This window comes from Opisthorchis viverrini, assembly GCF_000715545.1.
Source record: "Opisthorchis viverrini unplaced genomic scaffold opera_v5_3, whole genome shotgun sequence".
Classification (NCBI taxonomy): domain Eukaryota; kingdom Metazoa; phylum Platyhelminthes; class Trematoda; order Opisthorchiida; family Opisthorchiidae; genus Opisthorchis; species Opisthorchis viverrini.
In genome coordinates, this window is record NW_008751659.1 from 3,941,442 (window position 1) to 3,961,478 (window position 20,037).

Consider the following 20,037-nt stretch of genomic DNA (forward strand, 5'->3'; position numbering starts at 1 on the left):
ATATATATATGTCCATTGTCATTTTTTCCCAGATTCGCCTGTTGATCGCGTGTTGTTGGGTCATTAAAGTTTGTGTCCGAGGTTTTTCGTCTTCTTACTATCCGCCGGGGAGTGAGTCTGGATCAAGCAACATAGCTGGGGATAGAGTATTGCCAAGATCCGCATATCATATTGTTTTGCTCACAGAGTGATCCGTAACAAGGCCAAGATCCGCATATCATATTGTTTTGCTCACAGAGTGATCGAACCGTAACAAGGACAGAGCCTCGTCCAGCCTCGACAGTGCGGATGCCAGTCAAGTGAAAAGATTGTATCATGGGTTTACGTTTGCATGTACAGAATTCGCCCTCTCAAGAGCACGTGGAAATTGACTCTCATTTTGACTGGTTCACCAAAAAAGACATGAAAGCCCCTCTTAAATAAATGGGAGCCAAGTGAATCAGCTTGAACTACCCGGTGGACCGCACACATTAGAAAGGGACCAAATAGTGGCTTATTATCGGTTCTACATCCCTAACTCACCACAAGCACCCGAAGCGTTTGGGCGAGCGATGCGGTGTGACGTCGTACTCAGTCATTTACAATGTCTTAGAGATCCAAGCACAATGACGGTAAACAGAAAGGTGTACGACATAATTCATGTGTACCGAACATATCGCAGTAAAGCCAACTGTTTCTTGGAGGGCAAAGAGAAAAGAAAGAAAGAAAAAAAGAAAGGGCAAAGAGAGCCGGATCACAAGAGTTATAAAGCTAGCGCGCTGAAGGATCTTCTCAAAAAAATCACAAAACATCATCATCAAACTGAGGACTGTATCCTTCGAACATTGACTGCACATGAAAGAAAATACAAACTGATAACTGGCAAACCAGCGGCATGTGATGACAGCACAGCTGTCGGCCAACGGCTTTTTCAGTTTGCGGTGATCCATTTCGAAAGCATCAGCTTCAGTTGTCATAACTGCAGTTGCCCTCAGTCTAAAGTTGCTGTCACAAAATCGATATGGTTTAGTGGTCAGTCAAAGCATTCAGCTTTCACATCAAAGTTTTCTGATCCTATTCTAGAAATTCAAAAATACATCCACCTAGAGAATAGATTCGCTCTTGGGTGGGGTGGGGAGATTTCATGATTGAAGTTGTAACGTGCGTGCGTAAAATAGCAAGGACTATATGGAGCCCGGATAGAGACACTGCTTTTAGAGGACAAAACAAGTCGCTTTATTCAATAAAGAACACTTTTTTACTAAACGTAACAATTCATTCAACTTTATTTGCAGTGCACGCTCAAAATGTGATCTATTGGACTGAACCACTTAGTTTGGCGTGGGATGTACCGGCCAAGGATGATTAAATGAGTAAGTTAAAACTTGTCCTGCATTTCGAATAGCATCATTAAAGCATGGTATGCCAGTCGTTGATTGCTCGGCACCTCTTAGGGAAACTATTGCTTCTAGTTACAACTAACTGTATCGTAGATCGTTCAGCTGTGCCTAACTACCATGCCCCCCGAAGGTTGCACGAGGGCTGGGATACTGCCAGGTTGTCCAAGCCTAGATAGGGGAAGTCGAGAGGCAGAGGTCACGTTCGAATCACGGACCCTCCGGTCATAAAATTCGCGCTCTAACCACTTGAACCATCTCATATCGTAAATGTGATTTTTGACTGCGATTTCACTGGTTCCATACATAGTACAGAAGCTGAACTTGCATCATCACCATCAGACACACCACTGATGCTTCATCGCTTAAATTGCAAGGCTATATAACCTCAACAACTGAACAACAACAAGCGGTCACGAGACTAAGGACTGTTTCACATTCCACCTACGGTATGACCTAATGATAACACCACTGGGGGAAACAGTTCAGGTTGCACGACCCACACCATAAATCACCAAATCATTGTGCGCAATAATTGCGCTTGCATAAAAAAACTCCATGGAGCTGTGTGAGGTCATCTGACAAAGTCTAAAAGTCTAGCTGATAAATACCGTGTAAACAGAGAAAAAGGCCAACCAGGTGCCCAAGTGTTTTAGATCCGAACCAGCTAAGCAGCGTTGGTAGGCCGAAATGCGGGTGCAACGAATTGAAAGATGGACAGGTATTCCTCTCAGAATGACTGTACAAAACAACTTAGCTTGCATTTTTCCGGCCCAGAACTTGTGCTACTATTGTGTACAGTATATCAGTTTGGGTTTGAACAGTTAGCACACTCACTCCATGTGTTTTTGGCACCAACGACTAACAACTAATTAGGAGTAGATATGGCTGGGTACCGATGGTGTCGTATTTAGAGAATGGAATGTGTCACAGCCAACTAAATACTGTGAGACTTCGGCAGCCAGCGCGCCCTTCAAAAGAAATACCTGTGAACTTCTGAGCAATGCAGTGGAGTTGCCAGAAATAAAGATTGTATGAAAATAAATGGAAGGGCATGAAGGTTGCAAAAAGGCACATTATGTCTAAGCAACTTTTGAAAATTGACATTCTACAATCCCCACATTATGAGATGCCTTTACGAAAGAGTAATAGACAATCAACAATGGGTAGAAAATTGAATGTGGAAATCTCGCATCCGAAGCAAAGCAAAGTAAAGCGAAGGACGTTAGAGGGAATGTCCTTTGGTAACAGAAAGCTTGAAGTAGATGAAGATAAATTCACTCATCCAACCAACCCCGAGATACGCTAGCACTTGGAAATTTCCACCGAGGACCGAAAACAATCGAAAAAAAACACCGTTACGAGCACACAACGAAGGTGGTGCAGAAAAATTCCATCCTTCTGATTACATAGCAAAAGTTGGAACGGTTTTCAGGATCTCACACAGCTTGATGCCAAAAGAATGGAAGTTTGAGCATGTTAACTTTCTATATCACTATGTTTGTACCCATTAGCATTTATTCTTTGATGTCCGTAGCAGAGGAACTGCACGATCAGAACTTTGTCCGAATTCCGTTGACCTTCAACTGTCAGTGCATTTTCAATGATAGGTCCAAAGCTGTAAGGTCACAGAAATCACGTGTTCGCTCTGATAGTGATGCGCTGTCTTCTGGTTCTCTTATTGAAGCAACTATGCGTTTAATGTAACACACAAATGACAGATCTGATGTGACACGAGGTAAAGCGATGAGGTGGTGGGTCTGATTACACGTCACGCGAATCAAGCATTTGCAGGCTGTTTGGAGTCATGTGACAGTCAGCTGGGATGCCAACAGCTGGGGGAACGAAGTTAGTTGGAGTGATCAAATTAACTAGCGTAATGCGAATCAACGGACAATTGAATCTTGCAATTACCTACGGAAAAATGCAGTCAACGGTCACCAACTGGGTAGTTTCGCTCTACACGCACGCATAAGCAACGAAAAGACTGGTGCCCGTTTGTGACATGCGTTCCAAGTTTCTCGTCCAACAGTGGAAGGTCAGAATAGTCAATATAATTTGGTTTGGTTGAAACTTAATAATTGTTTTGCTCTTGTGTACATTTCACCCCAATCTTGTTGACATTGGTGAGCCCGTCTACAGCTGGTTAGGAAATTAACTGCCTTGTGTCCAAGTGGTGCTCGAAGATGCTAAGAAAGAGAGAATCCAATCCCCACGTCTCCACACTCGGTTCGGAGATAGATGGCGTAAGACATCATCAGTTTGGTACTCATAGGTTAAATGCAACGGTACATGCGAGTAATGGATCATCTGAAGTGAGGCAAAGCAGAACATGAAACGGTATTCACACGTCAACCGGACGGCTGAATTTGTGGATGGTTACGGTGAATACGAAGGCGAGTATCACAGAATATCAAATGCTGGCAGATTTCGGTGACTCTGGCCGGCAGATTCATTCACTAGTGAGGGACTAGACCATACAGGTGAAGTGATATTTCCAAGCGTTGTCGTGCAAACCAGATGGTGATGAAACACTTGTCGGGGAGACATGCCGATTTTATACGGTACGAGGGTCTCAACACAAGCTCACAGGCAAGAAGCCCAGTGAGAATGCCCGCAATGAAACAACATTATCCACGCAAACCCAGCTACGTCTGTGAAATTTGCATTAGAACGTGCTCATTCTGCGGGCGAGGCATGAGTGGCTAAGAATAGCGAACCACAAAGGCATGAAACCCGGACCCTATACCGTGATCTGACTGGTGTGGAATTCAGTAGAAAAAACTCAACGATCTAAGTGAGCTGTAAGAATAAGACTGCTGATTGGCTTTGAATGAATACAGATGAACTGACCTGGGTCAGCCCAAAATATGGAGCAATATGGAACGTCAACCTGCCAGAACAAAGTTGAGTTTCCCTATACAACACGCCAGTGTGTGGATTTCGCTACTTAGCTGATCCGTCCGAGTTAGGCGTATATCTTTATTGACGAAAGGGGTGAGAAGGCTCAAGTGGTTAGAGCGCGAATTTACTGACCAAAAGGTCCGTGGTTCGAACCCGACCTCTACACCTCCACTACCCCTGTCTAGGCTTGAACAACCTGTCAGTATCCCAGCCTTCGTACTTCCTTCGAGTAGCATGGCAGCTTGGCACCGGAAGGATGTTACAGCTGAGCGATTTTTTTATTTCTTGATGAAACATACTACGCATCAGGTTACTGAAAACTTCGATGGCCCACGACCAGGTTCATCCTTCCACTTCAGGCTCATCAGGTAGGCGCAGTCCCCGAGTTTCGGTCAACCTTATGTTCTGCCTGAACCCAAATTGTACGCACTTCACGTTACTTCGGTATCCCAATGTTGCCAGGCACAACCACGAACACTTCTGACTTGGTAGAAAATATGCATAGTTTTACTGTCACATGAACAAGACTACACTGTTTCGGTCCAACTTGGTGATGGTCCATGTATGCGAAGCTCGAAGACTCCAGAGGATTGGGACGAGCACACTCTGAGAGTTGTAAATATGCATACAATTTTGAGACGTGTGCAAATATGCCAGCAAAACTGCTTTAGTGCTCCGATTACGACCAATATTCTAATGATTGTATACCAAATTCAGCACTTGATAAGGTTGTATTCGAATTGTTTCTTACTGGCTTTCAAATGCAGTGACAGTTGGTTCGATAGCACACTGTCCTCTGAAGGGACCAGACAATAAGTTCAGATGGACTCTTAGTTATTTGATGAAGTCAGTGTGGCCCATCGTTCTGGTGTCAATAACAACAATGTTTTTTTTCCACGCCACAGAAAAAGTTCGGTTATTCAACCAAATTTTTTGTAACACTTGGAAATTCCTATAGGTAACCCAACTTCAAGCGATGCTTGGCCGAGCGGGATTTATGGTAAATCAGGTGTAATGTTCGGTCAAACTGGAAGCAATGATTTACGCACTTCTAGCCAGATCATTCAGTCCTCGTGAAGTATCACAGTTAACAATTCTGAGATTCCATAAACCAATCATTTTAATTGTTTACTCCAAACTCATTTTCCCTACAGTTTTTATCTTACAGGCTTTTAGTTTAAGGCGTTTCGACGAAGGATACTTAGTCATCACCGGGGATGGTGTGACAGCGCACTCATTCAACGTGAGAACACATGACTAACTCGGCCATCGGAAGCCTTCCTGCTATTTCGGAGACTGTGTAAGAGGTTTATCATCTGGTTGTGTATAAAACTGTTCTTCGCTTGACTTGACTTTCCCAAACACAGTCCCAGATACAGTGAGGCGTACAGTAGAAAAATCGTTCAGCTGTAACCCCCCTTTGATACTTAGCTGCCATGCTACTTAAAGGAAGCACGAGGGTGGGGTACTGACAAGTTGCCCAAGCCTCGGAGTCAAGAGACAGGGGTCGGGTTCGAACCACAGACCTTCTGGTTAGTGAATTCGGGCTCTAACCGCTGAGCCATCTAGCATATAGCAGAGAATATAGCGGTAACCGCTTCGCCACAGCAATGTAGTTCGAAGATCCGACAGCTGATGTGATGCATCAGTCTACGGTTGCTTGTAGCTTCGTGATGACTAAAGTCAGATTTAAAGGAAATTCTTTCCAGGTTCAAATGGTTCTTCACCTGATCACAATCAGGCAAGCTGACACCACATCGTTCAAATGGACGTGTGCTTCACTAAATGATATAAAATTTGACAAACACACAGCGGACAACATAAAAAGCTAGAGAACAAAACCCAGGCACGCACCACAGCTTTCGGTGTCGCGAATTCTCCATCCGAATCATTTTCCGTAGACTCGGATGACTGGTACAGATTAATTCGCCCAGCGTCCAAATCAACCACACATGTGCCCGAATTCACGTGTTCCATAGCGGCCTGCAAACGAAATGATAAAAGGGTAAATACACAAAACACGTTGTTGTACCAGCTTATGGGACAACGCTCACCTGTAGATTGCAAGAGTGAATGCCAGCAACAAACGGAGCCGGACATCTAGACAAAATAAGACGAACACACGTAATGAACACGGACACAGAAACGACAACTTACCCCAATACCTCGATGACTTTTTTAGGAATCAGCGGGTAGAATGAATGAACCCTAAACGTGGCGAGTCAAAAAGAGAGATAACGTGGGATGAACTGCGCAATGAAATCGAGGTAAACACAAAGACACCGTGTGGTTTGTTATGGAAGTGTTACTGACTAGCGATCAAACGGTCCGGTTGTGCAAGTGCCAAAGAAAAAGGTATGAATCATTCGCGGTCAGTTCATATATGTTTACCATGCAAGAGACGAAAACACAGTTCCTAGGAAATGCTAATCTTTCGGAAAAGTCGATATCCTAGAACTGACGAGATTGTAGTGAGGCAAATGGTTAAATATTTCGACTCACGCAACATACCAAACAGCGAAAACAAGTGAGGCTAAGAGCAACGCAAATGGGGCTATACACAATTAATAATTTGGAAGGTTTACGAAAACACCATGGATTATGCTTCTAATGCTTTCGCAACGAAAACAGGAAGAGTTGATTTGTGAGGTGAGTTCCATGCAGCTACCCGAAAACTGCGACCAACAAACAGGATTTCTAGTCAGCCAGGAAAATGGATAACAGCTTTATCGCCACACAAGTGGAGTAGCCTTACAGACATCATATCCTTTCACTGCCACAGTTGAGGTGTGTTTGGGAAACCAGACGATACAGAATACAGAACTAACCACCGGTTCGCTAGCTGAGCAGTTGAGAAGAAACGAGACTGTTTATGGTGGGTTTTTTTCACAAAACAGGACCACTCCGGAACTGATCAAGAACAAATTGGCAGGAATCTTAAACTAATGAAAGTGAATTTACACTCAAGTATTTACCTCCATTATCGCTAATTCGGTTTAGTTCGGTTTCATTGGGGTCAGTTTTGTCGGAAGCACCTGACCCGGGAGGACGCAATTGTCGTTGAGTTATGCTTGCCATCCGAGCAAAACTTAAATTCATTTGACTGAATGCAATTAAGAATGGGACTCATATCATTCTAGTCGTATGTGGAGGGGGGAATTTCCCCACATGGATGCCAAATAAGTAATAAACGGACTGAGAAGAAACTGATACGATCGAAAGGGATGGTGAGCGGTTTTTTTTCGTTAATCCTCCTGGATAAGGTTCCAATGGAACTCCATGTAAAAACCGTATCCGAATTCAAGTGGAAGTTGCTGAGCGTTGTGCTCAATGAGATAGCGGCTACTTAGAAAATGAACAAGCCCATCAATATGCACCGCAATCGCCTTTAGTCCTTACCTTTAAAATCCACATAGATGATGAGGATGAACTCTTTTTCAAACATTGGACAACTAATTTAAGCCATGAAAAAGAGAGCAACGCCTGGTAACGGACGAACTTTAATCCTAGTGACTCGCATTACATAGCTTGTTTGGAAAGAAAAAAGGAGTCATGCTAGCTTACGTCACAATGGGGGTCATTTACGGTTTGGAGTGTCATTTCTACGCAGTGCAGACGCCGTCTGATCATACCATATGGAAAATTTTTCTACAAGGAACAACTTTTTTCTCTTGTCCCGGACAAGCAGGTCACATTAACAGTAATCAAGTACTGTAGTGCTTATACCCTCCTGCTCAAGTAAAGAAATCGATACCTAAAATAGGCTGCCCTATGAAAAGTCCGCATATTATTCCGAAAATGTGCGTATGAAACGGAACTAGCTCTTCAATTACGTACACGAATCCGAAGCAACAATAGTGAATCTATTCAAGAATTTGGAAGCTAAACTCTAGAGAAACTTCAAGGTCAGTGTCTCCGAATGCTCTTGTTCGTGTGACGTAATATACCCTGAAACTGCACTCGGTTCAAAGGTTTTGTTAGCGTCTCAAATCAGCTCCTCGAGCTGATTGATATTTCACGAGTACTATGTGTGCCAAACCGAAAATGGTTAGAATTTAGTAAACAACCGCAGTGGACGACAAGAGTTGGAAAGTTGAATGCCTTCAAATGAATTTCGGTGAATAAAATTTGAGAAAACGGCAAGTTCAACACAATTGGCCGTACTGTATGGACATACTTTCTGAGAAACGCAATCAACTTGTTCAAGTAGGACCGGTAGAAGCCAATAAAGTGCGGTTGTTTCGGAGACGAATGATGATGAGTGATGGTCAACAAAAGGCTCAGACAAAATACTTCAGAGTTTTCCCCTGTGAATTCCATCCTATCCGAAATGAGCATCTAGGTTACTGTTTGACGAAATATGGAGGTTATTGGTGAGGATGACATTGACTGGAACTGTTCAGCGGTATCTCATATTGCAATTGAATGACAATGTTGCACGTGAGCAGTTGTGCGTTTCCATTATGGTGGACTGGAATGTGTCTTCATCTTGGACTGTCCCATCAAATCACGCCTATGAAAGCCCACCGACAAACTGTGATACCAGATAACGTTTGTACGTTCAGCATTATCCAGAAGCGACTTTTCGACCGATCTAAACGGTCTGCATTTGAACTTTGAGAGACAAAAACACCTGATTTCTTAAGACAGGAGTACCTTAGACCCTGGACCGTTGGCAGCAACAATTCTGAGCGATTCTGTTCACCAGTACTTTGAAGTGTTCTCAGCATTAACCAGAATCATAAGGCCAGTCATCGTTGAGTCCACATTCTAATGTACAAGTGATGATTCGTCAGAGCATATACCTCCCATTGGATTGCACTTTGGTGCCACTGGCTCATTTGTCAAGACCATTAGCCAGTGTTTGGACAGCGCAGCAGAAGCGATCAATCGGTACCAAATCAAGCATCCCGGCCCATCGAAACAGGGCAGAACTTAAGCGTTACATCAAGCTGAGGTGTCAGTTTCCGATTTATGAAAAAATGGTTTCTTTTTAAGGGTTGGGTGCTTTGTCTGTCAATTGCATGGTAAATTCCCTAATGACCAAAGGGTTCTCTTGGAGAAGGTTCCCACACTCAGGGAACCAGTGTGTTGTTCTTGACTGGGCAAGCATAACCAAGGGTAGGAAGAGATCAGATCTGTATGTTCGTGTAATAGCAACCGAAGTTGTAAGCCAATAGGTGTGAATGCAACTCAGTTCACCCTATGTAGAGTCAATAAAAGTCGAATCGAACTTGACAAGCAAGAACTTGCAAGAAACAGCATAAATCCATATTAGTGGTCAAGCGCACTAAATACAAGAACAATGCTGTCATGGACAAGCGTAACACATACCCCACGGTCGATGAGGATAGATGACCTTACGCGTTTGTACACGTGCAGTATCCGCGTTATATCACCTGACATGTAGCGAGGTAGCACTTTGGTGATCCCTGAGGTAGTGGACGCATTTGCTTGACAAAAGAACGCATTCCGTTTTCAGGCCGTATCGGTAGGATATGTAAACTGAGTACTTCTGATACTTGCATGGAGTAGCTAAAACGTTGTTTGTCCACTCACTGGGACAAAGGTATTGCCTAATTCTGTGTGCGAAAAGAAATTCCATTCCGGAAACAAGATCCAATCGACAAAACAAGGTCGTGAGAATATCCATAGGTTGGGCACGGTTGTACGGATAAAAGCAGAATGAATGGTTGCTGGTTATCCCAGCAACAAAACAAAGCCAACGGTACTTAAGCAGTGGTCTGAAGCATGTTACGTCCTGAATGTGGGCTGTACTATCCAATGCGCAAAATCTATTTATCGTTAGTTCATGGTTCAGGGTGACAATGACACTCAGATCCCTGACGCTTAGCGAGAATGGTGTCGTTGTATACGGAACTAGGCATCAAAAACCGTGCGGGACAGCCATCTAGGACGCTAAACACCGGAACTGGAAATGATTCGCGTGGGTCTGGTAGCCGATTGGCAACTGAAAGATTCTGAAGCCAGGGACAGATTCATCAATCCAAGGATATCCAATTTTTAATTGCGGACCGGTCTACGGTTCAGCTCCACGGTCTGTATCAGAAATCCACCCTGAGTAAGTTAGTACATATTCGACTTTCCAACACTAAGAGCATAAGTAGGGACCTACGCGACTAATTGTTCACCCAAACAGATATCCTGTAATTTTTCAACGACCCTTGAGAAAGAAAGCCCATATGGAGAGTTGTAAATCCCAGGCTCTGCAATCAGTACAGGTGAATTACCACCTTCTCCAATCAAGGCATTCACTCCAAGAGATCGCCCGTGTGCTTTGCTGTAATTTCACCGAGATGGATAGAGTTTTTGTGATATGTTTTATTGAACTGAACGACTAGTGCGTTTAGGCATATTACACCAGCGCATATAAAAGGAAACGACACGGGACACACACGGGTCAATGCAGGAATTTTAAACTTTAGCACTGCGGGAAATATACTGTATAGTATACGGTTTTACATTTTACACTGTTTAGGAATTTGGATCCGATATGAAGGACATACTCAAGACTTGAACCCATGCACATTTTGCCACACCGGAAATTCGCGATGTTGCCGCTAGCGTGCGCTCTTGGAACGTAACCTTGCGAGTTTGAGGAGGGGAGTGACAATGCCTCACCACCTATCGACAAAAGTGCCAGCAAACGCAGCAAAACAAAACAAACGCAAAATATTTGGTTACTGAGATGAATGAAGCTGGCCTTGGACCTATGATCGAATTGTGGGCTCAAGTTGGTAGCCGGAGACCTCTGCTCTAAGGTAAGATGTTAGGTAAAGCTGAGTGAATCAACCTCTCAAAATCAATCGCACCCACACAGAAGCGTCAGTTTCCGGTTTCTTTTATGACGCAATGACTCTATGAATCCCTTGTTCCAGCGACCTTACTAAATGGCATTATGTACTGCTTGGTACAACATATTCCTTTAATCGGTCAATCGATTTACTTCTGATAGATGACCGAGATTTGTACCACGCGTCTACCACCACTCATGATTTTCAGAATATCATGAAACCGTTCCTTTAACGCACAAAAATAATGGATACTTCAGATGTATCACCACGATTGATTAAATTATAAGATTACCCGCTGAGCACCAGATGTAATCTCTCCAGAATTCAGTCGTAAAAAACAATAGTGTCCAACAGCATCGTCTTTACGCTGGCTGCATTAAAGCGAAATTGCCAACAATCAAGTGGACGATCTGAAAAGCACTATTATGCGAAGCTTTCGTTCTCATTGTTGATTATAAAGTGGGTGTTGGAACAATGAGCCATCCGACTCCATCAGCTTGCAAATCAAATGCATAATCAGTACAGTTGTGGTCAACGACCGCATGGTTCTCAGGTCAACAGCGTGTAGACGTTAGCCGAACAGTCGCGTGACCGAAGAGTCACGAGTCCAATAAAAACAAGCCTACAACATTGGCCAACGTACACACCAACGTAACAGAGATTGCGATCGGTGTACACTATCTGTTGAGACAAATGTTGGTGGACCCAGAACCACTCAAGTCACACTGAAGTGTGTGTGAACGAGAAAAAAATGTTTTCGAAACGACTTCCTACAGAGAAAACCACTACAAATATGCTCACCATTGAAGAGGATGTAACAGAGACACTGCGGCGATCACGCAAGCCGTCAGGCGCGATAATCGTTTGGAATAGAACAGCACGCTGCGTTCCAAAATGAGGCTGCAATGTGAAGAAAGTATAAAAACATGGTTGAGACCAGGCACACTGATGTCTGGCTGGCTCAAAACAGTTGCCAACAGTGGACAACACTGTTCCCACCGGAAAGTCGACCCGCTTTAATTAATTGACATTTAGTTATTCTACTGAATTCACCATTCGTGGCATAGTTACCGAGTAAGAAAGCGAATAAAAAAGCCATACTGTATATGGACCTGTGTCGCTCTCCGATTGCGTTAACATACTTTTCAGAAAGAACCAGTGAATGAAGACCACAATACAGTATCATACGAATGGGAGAGTCGCCCAATGTCTAATAGCAATCCAAAACACAGAGCCCAATTAATAAATACTATGCATAGAAAGATCAGCCCCCTTGGAAACACTAAACCGAAATATATTTCCGAATATGTTTTTCTCACATCCCAATTGGCTGATAAGCTCTGTGCAGACTAGGTAATGTCACATACAAGTTCTCTTAAGCTGTTGGTGAAATTATTCGAGTGACCTTTACCCAGTGTAAGCCCAACGGAATAAGGCCAAAAGCAGTCACAAGCATGTTAAGTTGATGAACAATAATCATTACATTAGGTGGGAACAATGAAACAGTTGACATTCACAAGTTATGCAAAGAATGGCACGCACAATACGACTAGCTAGTCCTGGCCGGTGTTCATATTGGTCCTTACAGAGGTGATCATAGGTCATTTCAAGCATTATTGTAGGAATGCCCAAAGTAACAAAACACTTCGTTTCCAGATGAACCCAATGGGTTCAGCTTCTCGCAAATTTGTGGTTTGTATTACGAATAGGCCGAACCCAGACCGCACCCGCATGACGTTCTGGAGCTATCCATGGTTGAGTTCCTCATGATCAACAAGATTATGATCGTAGAAAGTCATCTCTAGCATAATCGAAGACACATCGAAATGTGCTGAGGCATGTCGTTCAAAGGTTTATATCGTGGTAATCAAACAGTTGAATCCAAATGTTTCCGCCTCATGTCAGCTTAACCGAACAACTCAGCTGACTGATGCCTCTGAAGTTGTCGGATGAAATTTTACTTTCATTCGCTCGGCGGAACACCAAAAGTGCACCTCTAAATTCAATTTAGCTCAGATGATGTGATCAGATGATGAACAAAATTCGACAAAGTTGGGTGGACATGTCTTCATCAGCTGTTGTTCTATTCGGATGTTGCATGTTCGCCTCTCAAGGGCCGGAGGTAGATTCACTGGCCGCTTCATTTTTCTATAAAATATTCAATCCACTACAGTCCAATCGACGTTCGCAGATCAGTTCAGGAGCTTGTTTGAGTGCTTGCATCAAAACATCATCAGTTCTGCATCTAAAGGTCAATTCGGCATCGCATTCTGTGAGGGTTCCAAGGTATCGTGGGATTCTTTGTAACGGTAGCAAACAACAACAAGTTTCTAGTCTGTCCACTTTTTTTCAAAAATGCGTTGTTCTAGTGCTTTTCAGTTGCTGAATCAAGCCCTTCGGTTTTTTCGCCTCTCTGCCACAGTGAGCAAAATAAATAAGAAATGATCTTCCATTTTCGGCAAGCAATTTTCTCATCTGCTAGTTTCTGTAATCAAGCCATTCAGAGTGCATGAAGATCAGTTGTCCGGCGCGATCATTTCTCATTGGAAGCTAAAGTGCTGCAAGCGGGTTAAGGTTCTTCAATATAGAGGTCAGTTGATTTTGATATAACAACCCGATTTTGGGATTTTTTCGGTGTGACACCGAAGAGGTAGTTAACAAAGTATGGATTGCGAAGCTGGATGTTCGGACAAGCTGATAGTCTGTTCAACAGTCGGCTCATCGCATTGCGTGCGATGCGCACCTCTTGAACACCTCATTGGTGAACGATTAATCAAGTGGGAAGAAGCGACCGTTGAGTAGGAGCACCTACCGGACGGTGCTTCTTTTGAAACGTGTGGAAAGCGAACATTATTGGCACGCCACTGAGAACTAGGAACGGGAAATCATCTCGACCGAACCATGTACAAAGGTTTGGGGACCGAACGAACAGTAGTGCAAACATCGATGTTGCCTTCTGATGAACATGGCGTACATATGCGTATACACATTATTGAGGTAAGGCAACTTTGACAGGTCACTCTTAGGCGCTGCAATGTATGACGTGGACTGATTCTACAGTTATAAATCATGCGGTCGGAAAGGACAGAACCAACACCCTATCTATTTTTTCTGCTGAGCAGCCGATCCAGTAGGAAGTGGACCCAGAAAAAAATTTTCCGGGTGAAACCGTTTTGCTCGTGGCCACAATATTGCTTCTGTACACTTTGAGTTCCGTTGCGATTAATTCGGTACGCTCCGCAGAACAGTCGGTTTGAGCATCAGTTTGCTCCAGTCATGTGCGAACATCTCATGAACGCACAGTTGGTGCTCACCCAAGAAAGCATGCTCGCTCGTGATAAACCTGTAAGATAGTGATTGGATTTGTCGCGCACACCCCTTTTCAGATGCCCATCATAGAGAAAAAAGACAACTGCACAGTCTCGGAAGACCATGCTTGAGACTATCCACACCCAGCTCTACCTCTACTATTATTACTGTTGTTACCCTACTTAGGTTAACGCAGTTTGGGTTACGGCCTGCTGCAGACTGAGGTGGGTTCAAGCTTCAGAGTCGTCCTTTATTAGCCTTGGGGCGAGGTGGCTCAGTGGTTGGAGCGCAAATTTACTGAACGGAAGATCCGTGGTTTCAACCCGACCTCTGCATATCGACTTCCCCTGTCTAGGCTTGGGCAACCTCGCACTATCCCAATCGTCAAGCTTCCTTAGGATGGCATGGCAGTTAGGCAGCGAAAGGGCGCTACAGCCGAACAATTATTATTATTTATTTATTTTTCTATTAGGATTATCCTGCATGATCGACAGGACAGGGAGGCACGACTGCTAGACAGAAAACTGTTTGGACTAAGAGTCATTGAACACCCACTGCCACCCAACAAGCTATAACAAAACGAAGGAACAAACAAACCAGCAACTCGATACAAAGGGAACCACATAGGATTCTCATAGATTTAGACAGTAACATTTCCCCGGACGAAGTTGAGAACCGCATACCGTCAGTCTGACCACACACACACGGATTCTCATAGATTTAGACAGTAACATTTCCCCGGACGAAGTTGAGAACCGCATACCGTCAGTCTGACACACACACACACACCGGTTACTCCAAACTTCCGGTTACTACTCAGCAAGCGTGATCTACCAAATTTCATCTGCCCTAAGCAGGAAAGATTGTGTTGTTTGTCTAGTTTAACGCACAATATGAACTCATTGGTACGTTGTGCTGAGTTGTCACTAATCGCTCATACTAGCAACCGTATGTGTGCGTAGCTGTCATCTGACCAGCATTTCAATTCTTCGATTACGTGCTAGCGGATCGATCACTGTAGTGCCGATTGTGCCGGTTATCGGATTCCAAAGTTACTAACATTTGCAATAAATGGTCGTGATTCGCTTGGTCTCGAAAACTACTGAATTCGGTGCACAACCAACTCGACAGATGCATGAGCAGACCTAAAAGTTACAATGAAGCGCCAATAATGTTGGTAGAATATGACAGTCGGACGTACTCAGTTGTTTCACTCAAAAACTGGGACAGGAAAACAGACCAGTGGTCGATGAGTTTCCTAGCTATCTGCCTGCCTAAACCCTGTTGATGAGCATCGCTGAGTTTATACTGATACCAGTAGTAGAGTAGAGCAAGGTGCAACTGGAGCGGCATCGGAATTTAAATTTAGCTTCAAAAAATGTAGTGCAAAAGAGGTATCTCTAACTGACTATCCATCAAATAATGGTATGTAACATGTGAAGAACTGAAATGTCATCAATGCAACAGTACGACGAGCGCTTGCAGTCATGAAAAGAAAGGTTTGGCAACTCCAAGAGTGGAAAAATTACCCAAATCTTGATAAGTTTCCTGCAAAACCGTACGGAAACTGTTCAGGAACCAATACCCTCTTGGGACAAACCTCAATGACATAGTTACATGAAAACGACCATTGGGAGGAAATCAACTGTATGACCCTTAACAGTAGGCAAGTATAAAACTGAATCGTAAGCGAACAGTTTCGAAATAATTGCAGCTTGTTCGTCAATGCGGCAATGACACAAGGCATTCTCGGTGAGTTCAAACAGACCCACAGAGATCGTTTCAAAGACTGTGTAAACAGCTGCCACAGTTACAAGAATGTGTGATAAACCAAAGGGAGTAGAAATGAATGACCACAGCTTTATCACCATGACAGAATAAGCGATTGAATAGGATCTATTGTCTATTGCTGGAACAAAAACACTGCAAACCCTAACCAAATGACAGTTGTGACCAGGTCGCTAGTAGTCGAAAAATACTGTCAAACACAAATCCATGGAGTACACGCTAACATAAGGCGGAGCTGGATGTGTGCAGAGTGTAGGAGGAATGCGAGGAAGCCTACTTCACTCGAGGCAACTGATCTGACAGTAACAGTCTGTTGTAGAAAGCAAGTCATAATCACCCTGGTTGCCCATGTCATAATAGACACATTGGAATGCTGGGGTGACCTGAAGATACGTTGACCATGTAAGATGGCGCTCTCTGTTTACAAACTATATTTCTTGCTCAAAGAAGCGTCATGGATTGAACTGAGATGTTAAAAAGACATGTCGGGATTTGTCAATAGTTTTTTTTTAAGTTTTACTTGCAGTTTTAGGATAGAATCATGTAACATGAGGGATCCTTTTAGTTCGTGAACTACGGTTGTAGAACATCCAACCCGTCAGGGTTCTTCGAAAGTAGCTTCACTGAAAATTAGTAGAACTGTACTGAAAAACAGCCACAGTCAGCACAGATAATCCTGGGAGGCGACTCGATTCGCCCGGTAGTTCAACGGACTTTCTGCTATTACTCACAAACAGTGAGCCTCAAATGAAGCGTTGCGTCCCGTTACATTCAAGCATGAATATCTAGATTTCATCACCACCGCTCCCCTCTCCATTACACCAGACCCAGTTACACATGATTATCATAAACTTCACTGCAGACGACAACCGGACGGAGATTGTGGACTCTAACTTTATGGACGTTGAGTACCAGTCTCTACCACTGATGTGTTATTGTCCACAATGATGGTGATAATGAACTTTATGGTCGCTGACTGCTTTTTCGAGCTTTTAAAGGCTGAATGATGAACGAATTCCTCCCACACGGAAAGTGCATTCACTCAAGCATCGCACAAAGACTTTCCATAAGCAGAATTAAAATACCACGGAGGACGACAAAAGACCATCAGTGATAATCGATGCACTTTGAAGACCAAATTTACTATCACTTTCGGCACAGAGACTGTCATCAGCAAATGTCTCCTAATGAGACTGGGATGCAGAATCATCCAATCACCGAAAAAGAATATTGCTGAAGGACAAAACCACCATGACAGACATCCAAACATACCGAACAAACGTGCAGAACATTGAGTGACGTGAGCTGAAAGCTGTAAAAAGTTGAAAGTTATTAGAGAATAGTGACTTCCATTGGTGGTACGGTTGTTTCCAGACCTCAGGAGAAACTAAACTGGTTTGGACCCTTGGAGCTAATTTCGAAAAATACGTTACTCCTGGAAGAAACTACCTCTCAGAGGGAACATCTTGATGGGTCCCTCAATTGGTCCTTACAAACGAACACTTAGACACGATCTGGAAGGGGTCATTTTCGGTGTTTTGCCAAGGAGTCCGACTGGAAGGTTGGTGAAACTGAGCTACCTCAAAGAAGGAATGTGTTCAGGTGGACGAGTATATTTAACACAAAAACATGCTTAAGCGAGGCCAAACGACTCAAATACTAGTCACGTTTAGGTTTGGTTTCAAACACGTTTTCAGGTTGTAATTCTGGAGCTGAACTTGTCAAACTCGGGGATCGAAATTTATCGTTGAAAAAGGAACGGGAGTGATTAGAAAATACACTCTGAAACGTACCAAACAAAAACATGAATCCATAAGGAGACGTCCAGTGCATTGTAGTACTCCATCACATACTTCTGTTGATAGGAAAAGTATGATCCATTTACTCGGAGTTGCTTACCAGATTGTGCGGCGAGTTTGACGAGGGTATCCGAAATTTCAGGTGCTACGAGTGGGAGAATATATGCGAAAAGTACATTAAGAAAGAGAGCAATAGGTGGTTCAGCGATACATATAGCTCACTGATAACCCCCTAAACATAGGGTGTGAGAGAGTAAAGCCACCAAAACAACGGCTAGACCTTTGGAATGCCTAATGGAAGGTGATATTTCGAAAGAATGTACCAAATACCATTACGAGATCACAAGGATACTATAAGGCATGAACGAGTGGTTCCTGGTAAGTTGCAAGTGACGAGAGTTGATGCGAGTTTTCTGGCTGTCACGGGCAGCATCACCAGCCAATTCCTAAACCTCAGCAGCGAGGTATTCCAGAACTGCGGCTAAGTACGCTGGGGCACCAGCACCGACATGCTCAACGTAGTTGCCCTTGCGCGGCAGACGATGCACACGGCTAATAAATGAGGTCCGATCCAAAAAAAAGTTAATTCTATGTGCGAACGGCAATGAAAGAAGTCGATTCCTTCCAAAACAAATAGCGTGTATTTCTCTCTTGCAAAGAACCAAGCATCCGGGGATCGAGACTGATTCTAGAATGCGAAGCTGCAGTTGTACTCATGCAGAAAACTTCGTTTAAGTAAGCAACCCGAAATGAATAATCATGCCCCGTAAAACATCAACTCCGCTCACGGTTCAAATGTGCTAGCATCGTACGAAAGTGTCATTCGCCCAACAGTGGATCGTAAGTTTCCGCATGACAGTCTGTCACGAAGAAGAACGTGCCGTTGTGAAAAAACGACCAGCCTATAAATTGGCCACATAAAAATAGTTCAACATGGCGAACGTCAAGTAACGGAGAAACAAGCGGTAGATTTATTGCTGGTAAAACTTTCCTGAACCTCAAGTCAGTTCTGAACGTTTTATGACCGAGTGAAACTCTTCGGATATTAGTGGAAAACCAAACTGATATGAACGTACTGTAGTAGTAGTAGTAGTAGTAGTACTAGTGAGAACGGATGCAAACAGTCACAACTTATGGAGAAAGTGCATATAAGAGGTACACCATAAAAACCTGAACATTAGCGGACAAAATTTTCTAATAACAAGACGTTTTTTATGTTGGTAAAAATCACCATAAACAGCACAGTGGGGTGCAGCAGAATTTGGCGCGCGTGGCGCATTTGCGATCGATTGCGCAGTATATGAAGTGAATTGCTCACCCGGTTGACACTGAAAGGGTCTTGACACGTGACATAATCAATCGGCTGTGGTGGTGGTCGAGTGGACAGAAGACGTGATAGAAAAGGCTGAAACGCTGGCCAGCGAGATTCCCGATAGAGTTCGTTGCGACTGATTATATCGAGGAGACCGTGGAAACAAGCACACCACGGCAAAGCACTAGAAGGAAAATGATAGAGTACAGTAATTGTTTTGCATGTTTCGCATTCAACCAGCTGTAATCTATGTGGAGATGGGATGGACTAAATGGAATGCAGTTACAGTGTGCTACGTAAGATGTGGTATTCACACAAACAGTTTATAACACCTGGGTAACTGCATCCATAAATGGTTCACGAGTTGCTCACTACTAATAGCCGATAAAATACTGAAATATCATTTTAGGAAGAGGTCCCGTTTGGAGCACGAGCCGAGTTCGTGTCAAACATGTACGTGCACTCACTTCAAGAAGTTTGTGCTGCGGATAAGAGAAGTATATCTGTTTTAGCCACCCGGGTCTAGTTCCTTCGGTTTGCATTCTGATTTTCATACTGCTCCAAAAATGAAGGACCAGGGCCTAGCACTGAGACGCAACGTTTAAGCCACGAATTTCATTCTTGGAGGTTAGTCGAAAGGTGAGAAATGACGTCATTCTGTATGCGCTCAGCCGGGCGTAAAAGGTACGTGCGACGGAGTTCCACACAAAGACCCAGATCTGCGGCCACAGAGA

General features: G+C 43.6%; 1 protein-coding gene across 1 annotated transcript in view; it reads right to left on the reverse strand.

Moving 5' to 3' along the window:
* Nucleotides 1-20,037, reverse strand: part of T265_00359 (hypothetical protein) — a gene marked incomplete at both ends in the record, with an annotated part of 77,445 nt that overhangs the window by 38,158 nt on the left and 19,250 nt on the right. The window contains 6 exons of the mRNA XM_009164104.1: nucleotides 6,135-6,263; nucleotides 6,335-6,380; nucleotides 6,438-6,488; nucleotides 11,897-11,995; nucleotides 17,986-18,047; nucleotides 19,310-19,487. Of these exons, the coding sequence (XP_009162368.1) occupies nucleotides 6,135-6,263; nucleotides 6,335-6,380; nucleotides 6,438-6,488; nucleotides 11,897-11,995; nucleotides 17,986-18,047; nucleotides 19,310-19,487 (565 nt within the window). The remainder of the gene's footprint in view (nucleotides 1-6,134; nucleotides 6,264-6,334; nucleotides 6,381-6,437; nucleotides 6,489-11,896; nucleotides 11,996-17,985; nucleotides 18,048-19,309; nucleotides 19,488-20,037) is intronic.